The following is a 15,399-nucleotide window of genomic DNA, read 5'->3' as shown; positions in this document are numbered from 1 at the left end:
GACTTTTTCAACCTGCTTTGGAGAAAATAGTTCGAGCCGCAGAACTAAATAGAGAAGGTACCATCTTCTATAAGAGTGTACAGCTGTTATGCGTATGCCGATGATATTGATATCATCGGCCTCAACACCCGCGCCGTTAGTTCTGCTTTCTCCAGGCTGGACAAGGAAGCACAGAAAATGGGTCTGGCAGTGAACGAGGGCAAGACGAAGTATCTCCTGTCATCAAACAAACAGTCGTCGCATTCGCGACTTGGCACTCACGTCACTGTTGACAGTCATAACTTTGAAGTCGTAGATAATTTCGTCTATCTTGGAACCAGCGTAAACACCACCAACAATGTCAGCCTAGAAATCCAACGCAGGATAACTCTTGCCAACAGGTGCTACTTCGGACTGAGTAGGCAATTGAGAAGCAAAGTCCTCTCTCGACAAACAAAAACCAAACTCTATAAGTCACTCATAATTCCCGTCCTGCTATATGGTGCAGAGTCTTGGACGATGTCAACAACTGATGAGTCGACGTTGCGAGTTTTCGAGAGAAAAGTTCTGCGAAAGATTTATGGTCCTTTGCGCGTTGGCCACGGCGAATATCGCATTTCGATGGAACGATGAGCTGTACGAGATATACGACGACATCGACATAGTTCAGCGAATTAAAAGACAGCGGCTACGCTGGCTAGGTCATGTTGTCCGGATGGACGAAAACACTCCAGCTCTGGAAAATATTCGACGCAGTACCCGCCGGGGAAGCAGAGGAAGAGGAAGACCTCCACCCGTTGGAAGGACCAAGTGGAGAAGGACCTGGCTTCGCTTGGAATATCCAATTGGCGCCACGTAGCGAGAAGAAGAAACGACTGGCGCGCTGTTGTTAACTCGGCTATAATCGCTTAAGCGGTTTCTACGCCAATTAAGACAGACTACAATGAACACAGGAGAGAAATGGTTACTTTGCACATGCCGTTCCGACACGAAGAAGCTGAAATTATTGCGGAAATGCGGTGTATTCAGCTATATGATGAAAACAATACAGAGCTCTATTTCAGTATGTTAATGTGGTTATCATTGACGAAGTAAGCATGGTTTCTGCAGAGTTATTACAGCAAATTGGCGCACGTCTGAGGCAAATAACTGGCTTGCTTCAAAAAGATTTTGGCGGATTAGAAGCAATCCTTATCGGAGATTTGCGTCAATTGCCCCCCCTGCAATAGAATTTCAGGCGAAACACCTTGGCGAAAATTTAAACAATTTGAACTCAAGAAAGTAATGCGACAAGAAAATAGACTATTTTCTTCGATTTTAACTAAAATAGGAGATGGAACTATTTGAACACAAGAAGAATTGAATGTGATTGAATCTAGATTTGTTACTAAAGAATATGCGCAATCTGTATGTCCGGAAGGAACAATACTTATGTTTACAAATATTGCTGTCAACGAATACAACAATACAATTTTGAATAGTTATCAAAATAAAATTATTTCATTGGCATCGGATGTTTTCGTTGGCTGTCATGCCGACCAAGAAGCTTATGTTAGACAAAAGTTACACAAAATGAAACCGGACGAGACCGGCGGCTTACCATACGAATTAATTCTAGTTCCCAACCGGCCTTATATGATAACTACAAATATTGATGTAGCTGATGGTTTATCTAATGGCACTGTAGGTACATTAATTCATATTGAATCAAATGAAAATGATGAAATTACAAGAATTTGGTTAAAGTTTCCAAAATCTGCTGGTCAAAAGCGCAAAACTAAGGCAAGAAATGACATTGAACGTTTGGGAATCGACAGAGATGCTGTGCCAATTTCTGCTCAAACATTATCAATACCACTGAACAACAACAAAACTATAGTGACGAAAAGAAAACATTTTCCACTAGTTTCAGCTTTGGCTATGACGATTCACAAGTCTCAGGGAGGTACTTTTGATGCTATTGTTTATGAATACAGTCGTTCTCACTCAAGACAATTGGTTTACGTAGCCTTATCGAGAGTAACTAATATAGAAGGTTGGTTCTTACTAACTAAAGAATATACAGGAGCGAGCTGGAAATTTCATCATGGCAGAGTAGGAAACGCACCGACTGATGATTCAAACACAAGCAAAAACCAAAAGAGATCTACAACTAATCGAGATGATTTATCCATCGAACTGAAACGATTACATGACAATAACTTACAAACAGTGATTTCAGTTCTACAAAAAAAGGGTTATCTATTTCTTCATTCAATTGTCAAAGCTTACGACGACATGTACATGACCTATCAGTTGATGCTCTTGTTGAGAAAATTAGTGTGTTAATATTATCAGAAACTCATGTGAGTAACGAAAAAACCATTGACATTCCAAATTTCAACTTTATAGCAAGGTTCAAAAGAGACAATCGTCCAGCAGATGGGGTGGTTATTTATCATCGGTCCGATGATACTATGGCCACATTTTCTACAGATCATATGGAAGTGCATACGAGATATACCAGTATGTTTAGCACTAATGTTTTGAATATTGGTGATATACATATGTATTTCCCAATGCCATTCTAATGGACAAACAATAATAATGGGTGCCGTTAAATTCTTGTATTCAAATTTATTCATTTACTGTAAAGCTGCTTCCGCACTATTTATGATGAAAATTAATAGAAGATTTGATCATTATCCTATGATTTTGAGTGGAGATTTCAACATAAACTTTGCGGATGTCAAAAATCAATCATTAATTGAATTTTTTTACGAAGAATTTGATTTAACGATGTTCAATGATCGCAATCTTAGCACAACAAAATACAGAACTACTATTGCTGCAGTATTCACAAGATATATGTATATGTACATAAATATATTTAAATCAAAATTTTTCATTTCTTACTTTAGTTACAATAGACCTATTGTTTCAGTTTTAGAATTTGATGAAAATCCTGATAATAATGATGAAAATGCTGATAATGATGATGAAAGAGTTGTTGAAATTATGGATGAGAATTGATAAATTTTGTATTTACTATTTACTATTTACTAATATTTACTCATTTAAATAAAACCACTTCCTTGGAATATAGTTTCTATATTATAATACTTCATGTCCATTAAAAAGTGCCCGCATTGCTTTGATAAACTTGATTTTTATGTACAATTTCTCATGTCGCGAGCGCACCTAAAAATGCTCACTCAAAAAAGTTCCCAACGCGCCATAAGTTCAAGTTTTCACTTCTGCCTGCACTCCCGGAGTGCAACCCCCCTTTGCTTGTTCTTCTGCAACCACTTAAGCGCTTAAGTATCTGTTTTTAGAAATAACTGCTTCCGAATAAATAAGTTCTGTTCCACATTATCGCTAAACACTGTTGAGTAGTTTTTTTCGTGAGTGTTTAATGTTCCCGAACCGTATAAGATTGGATGTTCATCTTGTGTGAGAACTGCTACAATAGTTACTAGCGTCAGTTATTAATTTAAACCTTTTGTTAAAAACAGGATATCTTAAAATGGGAGGATTTGTAATAATGTCTTTTAATTTTCCGAACAGAGTTATATAACCTGGGTTATTAAGGTTAATTTTTGCATATTTTTTTAGATAGGCGACCATCGGGTAAACTATTTTAGAAAGTCTTTTATGTATTAATTTCAATTATTTTTGCGAAGTGGGTAACTTTATATTCGTATGGCTTCAACCTTATTTGGGTTTGGTTTTATCCCTTCAAGGGTTGATAAATTAGTTAGAAAGTCTGTTTATTTTTTTTAGAAAAATGCGTTTATCTAGTCTTACTTTAAATTTTGAAAATTTTTAAATATTTTCTAAGTGCTCTGACAAAGAAGTACTAAAGATCAGGATGCAATCAAAATAAACAGCGCATATTTTATTTATAAAATTTCGAAAAACTGAATTTGTGAGGCGTTGGAATGTCGATGGAGCAATTTGGACACCAAATGGCATTCTTAAGAATTTATAATGCCCTAACGGAGTAGAAATTGCAGTTTCCTTAATGTCATTTTCATCCACCAGTTCCTAATTCCTTCCTAATTTATCCATGATAACATCGATGTTGGTTATCGGAAATTTATCACTAACGGTAATTTCGTTTAACTTTCGGTAATTGATAACAATGCGCCATTTATTATTTCCGGATTTATCTGCTGTTTTGGGAATTACCCACAAAGGAGTGTTGTAAGCAGAATTGTTTTCTGTAATTATATTATATTATTTTCTAACATTTCTTTTATTTGTTTCTTACATCTTCGAATAGATATGTCTATAATCTGTCTTAATAATTAACTTCGTGTTTAAAGAAAGTTTATTTCCTTCATGTCACTGAATTTCATTGCGCAAATTTCCTGCTTTTTATAGGGACTAGCTCTTTCAAACGTATTATATTTCCTAATATATAATAACATACATTTTTTAGAAGGGCATTTTGGGGGAATGCGAAAATGAATTTGGAAATGACAAGAGACAAGGTTCTCTTTCTCCAAAAATAAAACTTGCTGCATGTCTACGTTTCTTAGCCACAGGCAGTTATCAACATTGTATTGGAAAGGATCAATATAAATGTGGTCCAATTTTGTGTTGTACTAGATGAAGTACTCAACATTCTTGAGTACAGGCTATGTTGAAAATGGATTTCCATTGATTTGACCGCCAGCGAGGAATTAGAAGCAAAAACATATTTTTTTGGAAAATCAAATATTCCTGGTGTGTGGCAATGGCAGTTGATGGAACGCACGTAAAGATAATGGCACCGTCAAGAGATAAATCTGTATTTTAACCGGAAAGGATTCTCAAGTCTGAATGTTATGGTGGTTAGGCTTTTTCAAAATGATCTCTTCACTCAGTATTCTATATATACATATGTGTTTTTCGTGCGACCGCAAAATGCAAATACGATACGTTTGTGCTAAGTATCCCGGCAGTAGTCATGATTCTCACATATGGGATATGAGTGATTTGAATTTGTTGGTTGACTTTTATTGGTGTGTTTATACTCTCGCAACAAAGTTGCTAATGAGAGTATTATAGTTTTGTTCACATAACGGTTGTTTGTAAGTTCTAAAACTAAAAGAGTCAGATATAGGGTTATATATACCAAAGTGATCAGGGTGACGAGTAGAGTTGAAATCCGGATGTCTGTCTGTCCATCCGTCCGTCTGTCCGTCCGTCCGTGCAAGCTGTAACTTGAGTAAAAATTGAGATATCATGATGAAACTTGGTACACGTATTTCTTGGCTCCATAAGAAGGTTAACGCTATTTTGAATTCCATCTGATGCCTTCTCTGTATAATACGAGTATATACATTAGGAACCAATGATGATAGCGGAATAAAACTTTACACAAATACGGTATTTGAAAAATATGTAAATGACGTATAATGAAATCTCGATTATCTACTTTATCATGCGAGAGTATAAAATGTTCGGTGACACCCGAACTTAGCCCTTCCTTACTTGTTTTGTTTCTATTTACACATTTAAAACATAATTTAATGCATTCTCAGGTATTCTTTTACATACATACTTGCAAATGATCCACTTTTGCCAATTTACGCAGTTCAATGATCAACGGATAGATTTCGACAAATATTTTCGATTTTGCGGTTTCAATGATTTCGAAATTAGCGCCATCTGTAAGCTACGGAATGTATTTTATCGAGTCGGCAAGTAAGTTCAACTGCATCGAAAACTTAAATTTCGATACGGTTTCAATGATTTCAATGTAATAATTTTCGATCGAATTGTCAAGTTTTTCGATCGAAACGGATTCAATAATTAGACCCCAATGGAGGTATTTATGTTGAAATACAGTCCTGCGTTTAAAAACGTACTTATACATGCAACTCTGATGTATTTAAAATGAAATCGTATTTTAACTGAACTTTTATGTACCTACACATTTTTTCATTCTTGTTCTAACCACTGAAGAATACAAAAGTATTTTAGAAACAAAAGTTTAACAAAATTTAACAGGTTATGGCCCAGGTTCAAAATCCTGCGGTTCGAGTGATAAAGTGAATATAAAATGAGTTCGTCTCCATTTAATATTGAAAAATTAGATGAGTCTAATTATGACTCATGGAGCATTCAAGTAAAAAGCGTACTTGTGCACCAAGAGTTATGGGCAGTAACGTCAGAAGAAGTAATGTGTCCAGAAGGAGCTGTGGATGACAAAGCGGTAGTTATCTGGAAGGCCAAGGATGAGAAAGCGACTGCAACTTTGATGTTGAGCATTGCGTTGACGCAGATAGCTCATGTAAAGAATTGTAAGACGTCAAGTGAGGCATGGAATACTCTTCGTGAGATTCATAGGCCAAAAGGTGACTTTGTTTTAGCGTCTTCTTGGTATGCGTATGAGCGACGGTGAGTGTGTGCAGAAATATGTTTGCGATTTCAGGTCAGTTGCAGAAAAATTTGAAGAGATTGGAGTTAATTTACAATATGAGCTCTGTGTAATAATGTTACTCGCCAACTTGCCAAAATCATTCGAGAATTTGGTTGTGGCATTAGAATCTCGAGATGAGCTACCAAAACTAAGTGCTGTGAAGATAAAGTTGATCGAAGAGGGTGAGCGACGAAAGTGTACCAGTTTGGAAAGCACCGAAGGTAATGGGGAAGCGTTTATGGTGCGTGAAAGTACATGCGATAAAAATAATGGCAAAACTGTTCATGCAAACATGCAAAATACAACTATCAGTGGTCAGAAAAGTAAGCGGAAAATTTCAAACGCTACATTTGCGGCAAAAAGGGGCATTTCGCTGCTCGGTGCAGAGAAAAACAACAATCAGAAGAATGACTACAACAACAGTATCGGATTGTTTGCAACTGTCGGATTGAAACAGTTATGTACATGCCGGCGTTTGGTGCGTTCGACTGCGGCGACCGCTTCGCTGACAGCATTCCACTTTACAGAGGACTCGCACATAAGTGCTGTAAAATTTTCCACCGTGATACTACCTCCAGTGGTGGTTTTCAGCTTTTCTCTTATACTAGAAAACCGAGGGCAATAAAAGAACACGTGTTCAGAGTCTTCTATACACTCATGTCATGACGATGTTTGAATAGATAGCTTCTGAAGCAACCATGCCCACTGAGTATTTGGGTAAGGTGGAAATCCAGGTCTCCATGTTGCCTACCTATCCACGAGTGTATGTCCGAAATCAGTCGGTAGGTCCACCGTCCTTTGCATGAAGTTTGCCACCGCTGCTGCCACATTGCAATGCTTTTTATTCTCTCTTCTCTTTTTGCTGTGGTAGACGTTTCTGATAAGTTATATATTCGTGCGAATTCGTCTCCCTGGATGTCAATCGGTGCCATACTGGCTAATACCTGAGCAGCGTCATTTGAAATGGTTCGGAAAGCACTTATCACTCGTATTGCTGAAAGCCTATGCACTGTGTTAATTGGTCTAGCATATGATTTTGTTTCTAGCGCCTGTATCCATATTGGAGCCGCATACAGGATCACTGAACTTATTGCCATCATTCTAGATAACGCATTATATATTTTATTAGCTTTACTTGTCGCATTTTCTAAGTGTTCTTTGAACTTGAGTCTTGAGTCCACTATTACCCCAAGATATTGAGACCCCAAGATATTGAGACATTTAGAACTGCGGCTGTGAAGTAATCTCACATTCTCCTATGGTCAGCGATATTTTCTCCTCAATTTTCCTTGAGCTTATGAGCAGGACTTCTGTTTTCTGCTCAGCCAGCTCTAGACTCTTGGTAGTAAACCATCGGCGCAGACCATTTATGCTGTCATTGCATTTGATCCGGAGGTCATCCAGATGTTTAGCTACAGCTACCACTACGAGGTCATCCGCATAAGCGATTGTTTTCACATTTTTTGGTTTCGGTATTCTTAACACCCCGTCGTATATTAGGTTCCATAACAACGGGCCTAAAACCGAGCCTTGCGGTACTCCACTGGAGATAGTGTAGCTCTGAGTGCCTTCGTCCGTCTCGAATAGCAATCTCCTATTTTGAAAGTAACTCATTATAATATTTATTAGATAATGAGGAGCGTGTATATCGTGTAGAGCTTTTATTATATTTGCCCATTTTGCGGAGTTGAACGCGTTCTTTACGTCCAGGGTTATTAGCGCGCAGTATTTTTTTGTACCACCTTTCCATCTTTTTCCACTTATTGCACATTTTGCAGTGTCGACTACTTCTCTTAGTGCGTCAATAGTGGATCTCTTTTTTATAAAGCCGTATTGTCTCTCTGATAATCCGCCAGCTTTTTGGATTGCTAACTCCAAGCGGTTTCTTAAAATGCTTTCGTACACTTTCCCAATTGTGTCGAGCATGCAAAGAGGTCGATAAGATGAAGGTTCTTCTGGTGGCTTTTTTGGCTTTGGGAGTAGAACCAGACGCTGTATCTTCCACGGATCAGGGAACACCTCTTCTAATATACACGCATTGTACATATTAACAAATAGGCTGGGCTGGGTTATGGCTTCTTTAAGGGCTCTATTTGGTATACCATCTATTCCGGGCACTTTAGAGTTTTTGATTTTTTTCGCAATAGCCAATAATTCGTCTTCTGTGACTAATAGGGGTGGCTCCGTAGCTTCGTTTAGTTTAATATAGGAAATTGAGGCATGTGTTGGGAATAACGCTTCGACAACATTTTTCATAAAGGATGCGTTCTTAGGTTGCTGAGACTTATTTTTAAACTTCGACATACAAATTTTGTATGCCGTTCCCCAGGGGTCTATGTTCGCTTCTTCACAGAGCTTCTCGAAACAGGATCTCTTACTACGGATAATGGCTGACTTCAGGAGCTTTTTTTGATATTTAAAGGATTCTCTGAGTCTGATTTCGTTATCACCTCCCTGGTTACGCTGTAGGCGGCGTCTAGCTGAGTGACAGAGCTTCCTCAGCCTGGCGACTTCGTCGTTCCACCAGTACACCGGCTTCCTATTTATATTGAGTCTCGTCCTGCGCATAGTTGCATCGCATGCTGCAACTAGCTCCTTTTGCACAGCGGATACTAAGTGGGCGGCATCTTCGCCTGATGCCTTTGCCGCACTCCAGACGCTTTCGAAAACGTCAGTATCAAAGTCTTTTTGCCGCCAACTTCGTTTTCGAGAAGTATTTCTACGACAGAGTTCCGTTTCCTGTGAGAACGAAACTTCGGCAATTATAGCCATATGGTCGCTATTTGTATACAAGTCTGACACCTTCCATTAAGTATGCCTGCTAAGCGCGTCGTTGGCAAACATTAGGTCTATTACTGATCCTTTATTTCCCTTTTGAAAGGTATTTTGTGTGCCACTGTTTAAAATCATAAGGTTTGTTTGACTCAAAAATTCTAGAATGAGGCGACCACGATGGTTTGTAATTCTGCTACCCCAAACAGTAGACCATGCGTTGAAATCTCCCGCTATTATTATTGGGGATTTGCTTCTGATTTCTAGAGACAACTCCAGGAGAAAATCTTCAAATTCGCTAATTGTTGCACTAGGACGAGCATAGCAGCTTACATAAAATATTCCTTGTATATTCGCCCATGTAAAGCCATTGTGGGTTTCATTGGAGCGAGATGTGAACACTTGTCCTTTGCAGGTCCATATTGCTGCTTTGCCACTTATATCTTTACACCAAGTGCTTTCCGAACGTTGAGAATATTGTTCGCTTAATATGGCGACATCTATGTTTTCTTCTAGCACCGTCTGTTTTAGAAGGTCTTGTGCTGCAGCGCAATGATTGAGATTAAGTTGCAGTATCTTCATTTTTTCGTTGACTTTAACATATCTGCGTATTTAGGACAGGCCGTACTCAGAACAGAGTGTTCCCCTTTGCAGAGCATACAACTCGGGGAATTCGTGCATGTCTTTGCCATGTGACCTGGGGTTCCGCAACGTGTACAAAGGGATGACCTATCAATGGGGCTGCTACATTCGGGTGCTATATGTCCTAGTTGGAAGCACCTAAAACAACGAGTAATAGGTGAAAATTCCCGGATACGACAAATAGACCACCCGATCTTTACTTTACCGCACTTAAGTAAAGTTTTGGCATCCTCAGCTCGTAGGCATATAAGAGCTATTTGAGTGCCACTTCGAGTTTTCCGCAAATTTTTTATATTTTGCTTCCCCAGGTTTTGGATAACATACTCCTTTTGTAATGCCTCACAGATTTCTTCAGGGGTGGTTATCTCATCCAAGTCTTTACACATAATGGTAATATTATGAGTTTTTGGCTGTATTACGGCCATCTCACCAATAACTCCTTCAAGGGCACTTTCGAACGTATCCTCTCTCTTTTCTGCTTGATTTTTTAGTTCAATTAGCAGGTCTCCTTTGAGGGTTTTTCTAATGTACCTCACGTTTGAACCCAGTTCTTCAAGGCCTCTGTCGCATTTTATTTTTTTCAAAATATCCGCATACGACGCTCCCTCCTTTATTGTTAAGATTATAGCGTCTGGTTTCGGTCTGATTTTCTTCTCGATCGGTTTCTTCTTTCTTACGACGGCTATCCATTTCTCGCCAGCGCGCTTGTCTCCCACACTGTCTTTGTGCATGCATTCAGTGACCTCACTATATGTTGCTTGCACTTTATGACTCATGTTTTTCGGCTTCTTTGTTGGTGGCAAATATCCCAATACCTCGGGAGGTCCCTTTGGGGCATTTTTATCACTTTTGATAGGAGATACCTGCGACGCTTTTATTACCATAATTCTTTTCGACGGGTGCTCTTGCTTTTCTGCCTTGTCATACAAGCTTGTGACACAGCTTATCAGATCCCGCATAGCTTGGTTAATATGTCTCTGACCAGACATCATGCTTTCGAGCTCTTTGATTTTTTTACCCAGTTTGCAGAAATTACTGGGATTTTCATTATTTCCATTATTTTGAAGATGCTCAGATTTGCCACCTTTGCCTGCTTGGTCGGGATTTTCGCATATTTTTGCTGATCCAGCAGCGGTGGCCCCTTCAGGTTTGCCTTTTGGAGGCGTTCTCAAAATTTTTGAGTTCCTCGGAAAAGGATTCTCTGGTGTACATCCCAAACTGTTCTCAGAGGCCATAATTCTGCCAGAGAATAGTTGGGAACACCTGTCAGTGGGTACGTTCAGTCTTTGCCCTAATAAACCTTACTTATATTTTGATGGTTGGCAATGCCGTAACCAAAGCAAAACGAAGAAGGAGAAACAAAACAAAAAAACAGCTGATAGACTAAGTCAAAACGGCAAAAAGGAATTAAGTGCACGTTTTGATACGCTGTTATGTGGGGAAATTCCTATTTATTTTTGTTTTAATTATATAGTTTTATCAAAAAAGGGGCAGGTAAGTGCCAAATAGATTCTATTGAAACCAAATCAAAGTACTTATCTAATTTTTGGTACTAGCATCCACTCAATCAGAAGTCCAGTTCCAGTCTCCCGGTAAGTCTCAAACAAAAACACACAAAAACAAGTCTGCTACCACTTTAAAAATCACCAATTCTTTCTGATGTTTTAGACCACTAAAAAACACGTCTACTTTCACTAACATGCACTTGTGTGAATGTCAGAACTTAAGGGGGTACTCTCATGTGAACGCATACATTTTACCACTTTTTAGGAGATTTTTTTTTATGCAACAACAAAATTCAGTCATTTTAATTTTTTTTAAATTTGTATTTTGAAATGTGCAAAAAAATTTTTTTTTTCGTTTTTTACATTTTTAATATATATTTTTTTAATCAAAGTAGTCCCCAACAAAGAAAAAGTAGTTCACTGGTCATGGTGATCGCGGCTGTTCATGTTGTCTGATTATTCATCATTTTCGCTGCTATTTAGCAGAAATGAGCACGTTCTCTGGCAGAAATATATGTAAAACGACTGAATTCATACGAGAATAAATAAAGAGAAATGCTTTGAAGAAAAATATACAAAGTCACACAGAGAATGTAAAAAAGCATTCTCTAAGTGACATATGCGTGATTACCGAAAAATGGTAAGAATTTTAATTTTTTTTACAAAATCGGGAAAAATTAGGTAAAAGTAATTTCAATTTTATTTCTCTTTAGGGGTCCCGGTGGTCTTGAAAAATCGATAGTTCGAAAGTATAGACCTTTAAGAATATACTGTAAACTTTTTGGAAGGATATTCACATTATTTTAGCTTCTACAGTCGTTTTAGCAGGTAGCGCTATATATATGTATACATATTGGTTGGTATATATATATCGATATATTAGTCCTAACCTTAAAATTCAAAATGTATTCTATGTTTACAGAATGGGTTATTTTTTTCCTTTTTATGTAAAAATGTTTAAAAAAAATTTGGGGACAATCGGATGATGGGAACACGGCGCGGAATCGTTTTAAAATTAAAAATTGCCTTCCCATAGGAAAAAACAAGCTTTATGTATTCAAGTATCAATTTTTATTTTATTGCATTAATTTTCTCCAATTTTTTGCATTATATTAACTTAAAACTACTACTTAAAGGAAATATTTTTATTCATATCAATTTATTTAATACTTCTAGAAATATTAAAACTTAAATTAATTCTGATTTTTTATAGGACTTATTTTTTTTGTATTCTTCAACAACTTGAAGGAGAAACTGTTTTTCTTCTTCTTTATTTGTAAGAATAGTATTGAAATCCTTTATAAATTTAATACCTCTTTCCGCTGTATCATTAGTAACAAGCAATTTGTGGCATATTGTGCGACCATTGGAATTCCTCGATTGTTTCACAAGACTCTGGATCCAAATGCAAAAAGTTGGTTGACAACTTGTACTTCATAAAAAATGTTAAAGTTCTTTTGGATAAAAATTCGCTTAAATCCGAATTGCGTATGTCACTTAATTTTTTTTTTTGCGATTGTTTTGTAGTTTATTAGTTGGCTCTTCTGATTTTAAATGTTTTACCATTTTTTTCTTAACATCTACAGAAACATTGAAATCAAAGAAAGCCATTGGGAAGTTTTCCTCTGACAAATACCACATGTGTTGTTGCATTTTTCTCAGCAATTCCGAAGAAATACTTGGGTTCACTTTTTCATAATTAATACATTCTTTTACAAAGTTTAAATCATGCAGGGGAGAGGCAATTGCATTAGAGCATTTGTACCAAGCTTTTATATGTATATAAACGCACTAAAAAAACGCAAATGTGACTTAAACCTTTTAATTCAGCTTTACTCAAGTGAAATTGATCACGAAAAAGATATATTTTCAAGGAATATATTCCCTTTGACATCCAACGTGCATGACTTGTAACTCCGGGTGTTTTAAATTTACCACCATTGTCACCAAGAAATGTAAGTACTAGACGTAAAAATTCTTTTTAGTCAGCACGAACAAAGGTTTTTGTAGTTGTGAATGACAAAATTGTTTGATGTCATTGCAGACTTATATCAGATTTTATATCTTCACAGTCGAGCCCACTCTTAAATGATGAAGTGTCAATATTTGGCCAGGCTTTGGCGAATCTCTCGAAAATTGAGACTTCTGGTGCTTGAGTCACTTTGAAATGCAGGTCGAATACACTACGCAAGTATATTTCAAGAATGTGGTGACGGCATGGTAACGTCAACAAATTTCTTCCTAACATGCGTTGCAATTGAGCGCATGTTCCATTCATTGGACCAGTATTAGTGGACGTGGTGTCAAAAGACATGCCTTCTACGCGATCTAAAATATTCCATTTACTAAGTGTATCAAAAACGGCTGTAGCTATATTTTCACCAGTGGCAGATATAAGTTTTGGAGCGCCTAGAAATTTGGATTCGCCATTATAACTAACAAGCACTGCAATTCGCTCAACTTTTATTTTTCCAATTAGATCTGGCAATACTTTACCATCCCAGTGGACGACCATTGCTTGTGTATCACTTAGCTAGAATAGAATATTATTAGTATTTAAATAACCTATACGTATATTTTCAATCATGGTATACTTTGTCAATAAAACTCTCTTGAATCCTCTGTGTTTCTTTTCTGCGATGCTCTTCCCTCAGTCTAGGGAGAGTAGAACGATATGTGCATCGCCTTTCCATCGCTTACTTTGGCGCTATCAAGTGCTGAAAGCAATCGCGGTGTGATAAAATGTTTTCTTCCCCTGTTAATACAAGTTGAAGCAGTTTGTTTTGTATTTTTTTCACATTGGTTTCCGCTACTTCAGGCTCACTGTCACCCATATCTTCTTCATAGTCCATACCAAAATCGTCTTTGAGTTCGACTACATAATATCATTTTAAAATTGACCATTACCACTATAAATAAAATTAATTTCATTTGATAAACTTACGATTCACTTCCGACATTTGTTGATGTTTCCTTTTTCTAGGCATTTCTTTCTCAATGCGGTGATCTGCTCTGTTTTGTCGCCGATACAATACCATGTCAGCACCGGCCATGCTACCAGGGCGACCTTTTTGCCTTTGCAGAATCAAAAATTCTTTGTCTTCGCTAATACGCATGTTTTGTAAGGCATCTCTATGAGCAATGTCAAACAAATTATCCAATTCTGCAGAAAAGTCTTCAACAATTTTTTTCTGAGCATCAGATCTCTTATTTAGTACGGTTTTTTGAATCTTCTGCCATAATTTGTACAGAGATTCTAATTTATCGACACACCTAGCTACATCTTTTGTCGGAATTCGAGCTTGTTGCCAAAATATTAATACAGCATTTATTGTTAATTTTGCACTTTCTCTCAATTGCCGATACATAAATCTAATGTTATAAAATAGTAATTGCAGTATTTCTTTGTTCGATGGTAGTTTAGAACCTGTTATCTGATGAGAAATTCTTCCAATTAGTTCAATATTCACAACTTGTTCAGAACGTTGTCGTGCGTGTATATGTAATGCACTCGCTGTTGCTGGTAATTCACTCATTTCTTTTTTTTTATTAAATAATCACAATTTCGCACAAATTAACACATCTGATTTCAAATGCCAAACAAACGAGACTGACAATTATTGAAAAAAGAACACAGTCCATTTACTGTTTTATTTCGCTGCCCAAAAATACCGTTACCAAAGTCTGCAGTCGTTCGTTTTTTATTTTTGCAAATATGGCTGGTTCATGTTGCAAAAATAAAGCAATCGACAGTTACGACGATGGTGCGATAAAAAAAATGTTATTTACCGTTTTTTCACTCGAAATAAGAACAAAATATTATTAAAATTATTCTTTATATCGTGCTAGTTGAGACATATTAAAGCATACATATTCATTTAATAAATACACTAAAAAAAAATTGATACTGGAATACATAAAATTTGTTTTTTCCTATAGGAAGGCAATTTTTAATTTTAAAACGTTTCCGCGCCGTCTTCCCATCATCCGATTGTCCCCAAATTTTTTTTTTAACATTTGTACATAAAAAGGAAATAAATTAGCCCATTCTGTTAACTTAAAACACTATTTCAAAAATCTCCATATAACGTAGAACACCTCTAATGTACT

At 37.0% G+C, this 15,399-nt stretch overlaps 1 protein-coding gene across 1 annotated transcript; it reads right to left on the bottom strand.

The window, feature by feature from the left end:
* Positions 1-13,324: 13,324 nt before the first annotated feature.
* Positions 13,325-14,066, bottom strand: LOC120781084. Its single transcript, XM_040113228.1, has 2 exons — positions 13,884-14,066; positions 13,325-13,822 (listed from the first exon to the last, which is right to left on the bottom strand). Exons 1-2 carry the CDS (start codon positions 13,980-13,982, stop codon positions 13,325-13,327), a joined length of 597 nt encoding a protein of 198 aa, XP_039969162.1. The 5' UTR covers positions 13,983-14,066.
* Between the last annotated feature and the right edge of the window lie 1,333 nt (positions 14,067-15,399).

This window comes from Bactrocera tryoni, unplaced genomic scaffold, assembly GCF_016617805.1.
Source record: "Bactrocera tryoni isolate S06 unplaced genomic scaffold, CSIRO_BtryS06_freeze2 scaffold_269, whole genome shotgun sequence".
In the NCBI taxonomy this organism is placed as follows: domain Eukaryota; kingdom Metazoa; phylum Arthropoda; class Insecta; order Diptera; family Tephritidae; genus Bactrocera; species Bactrocera tryoni.
Note: the sequence above shows the minus strand (reverse complement) of the source record. Positions and strands in the feature narration are given on the sequence as shown.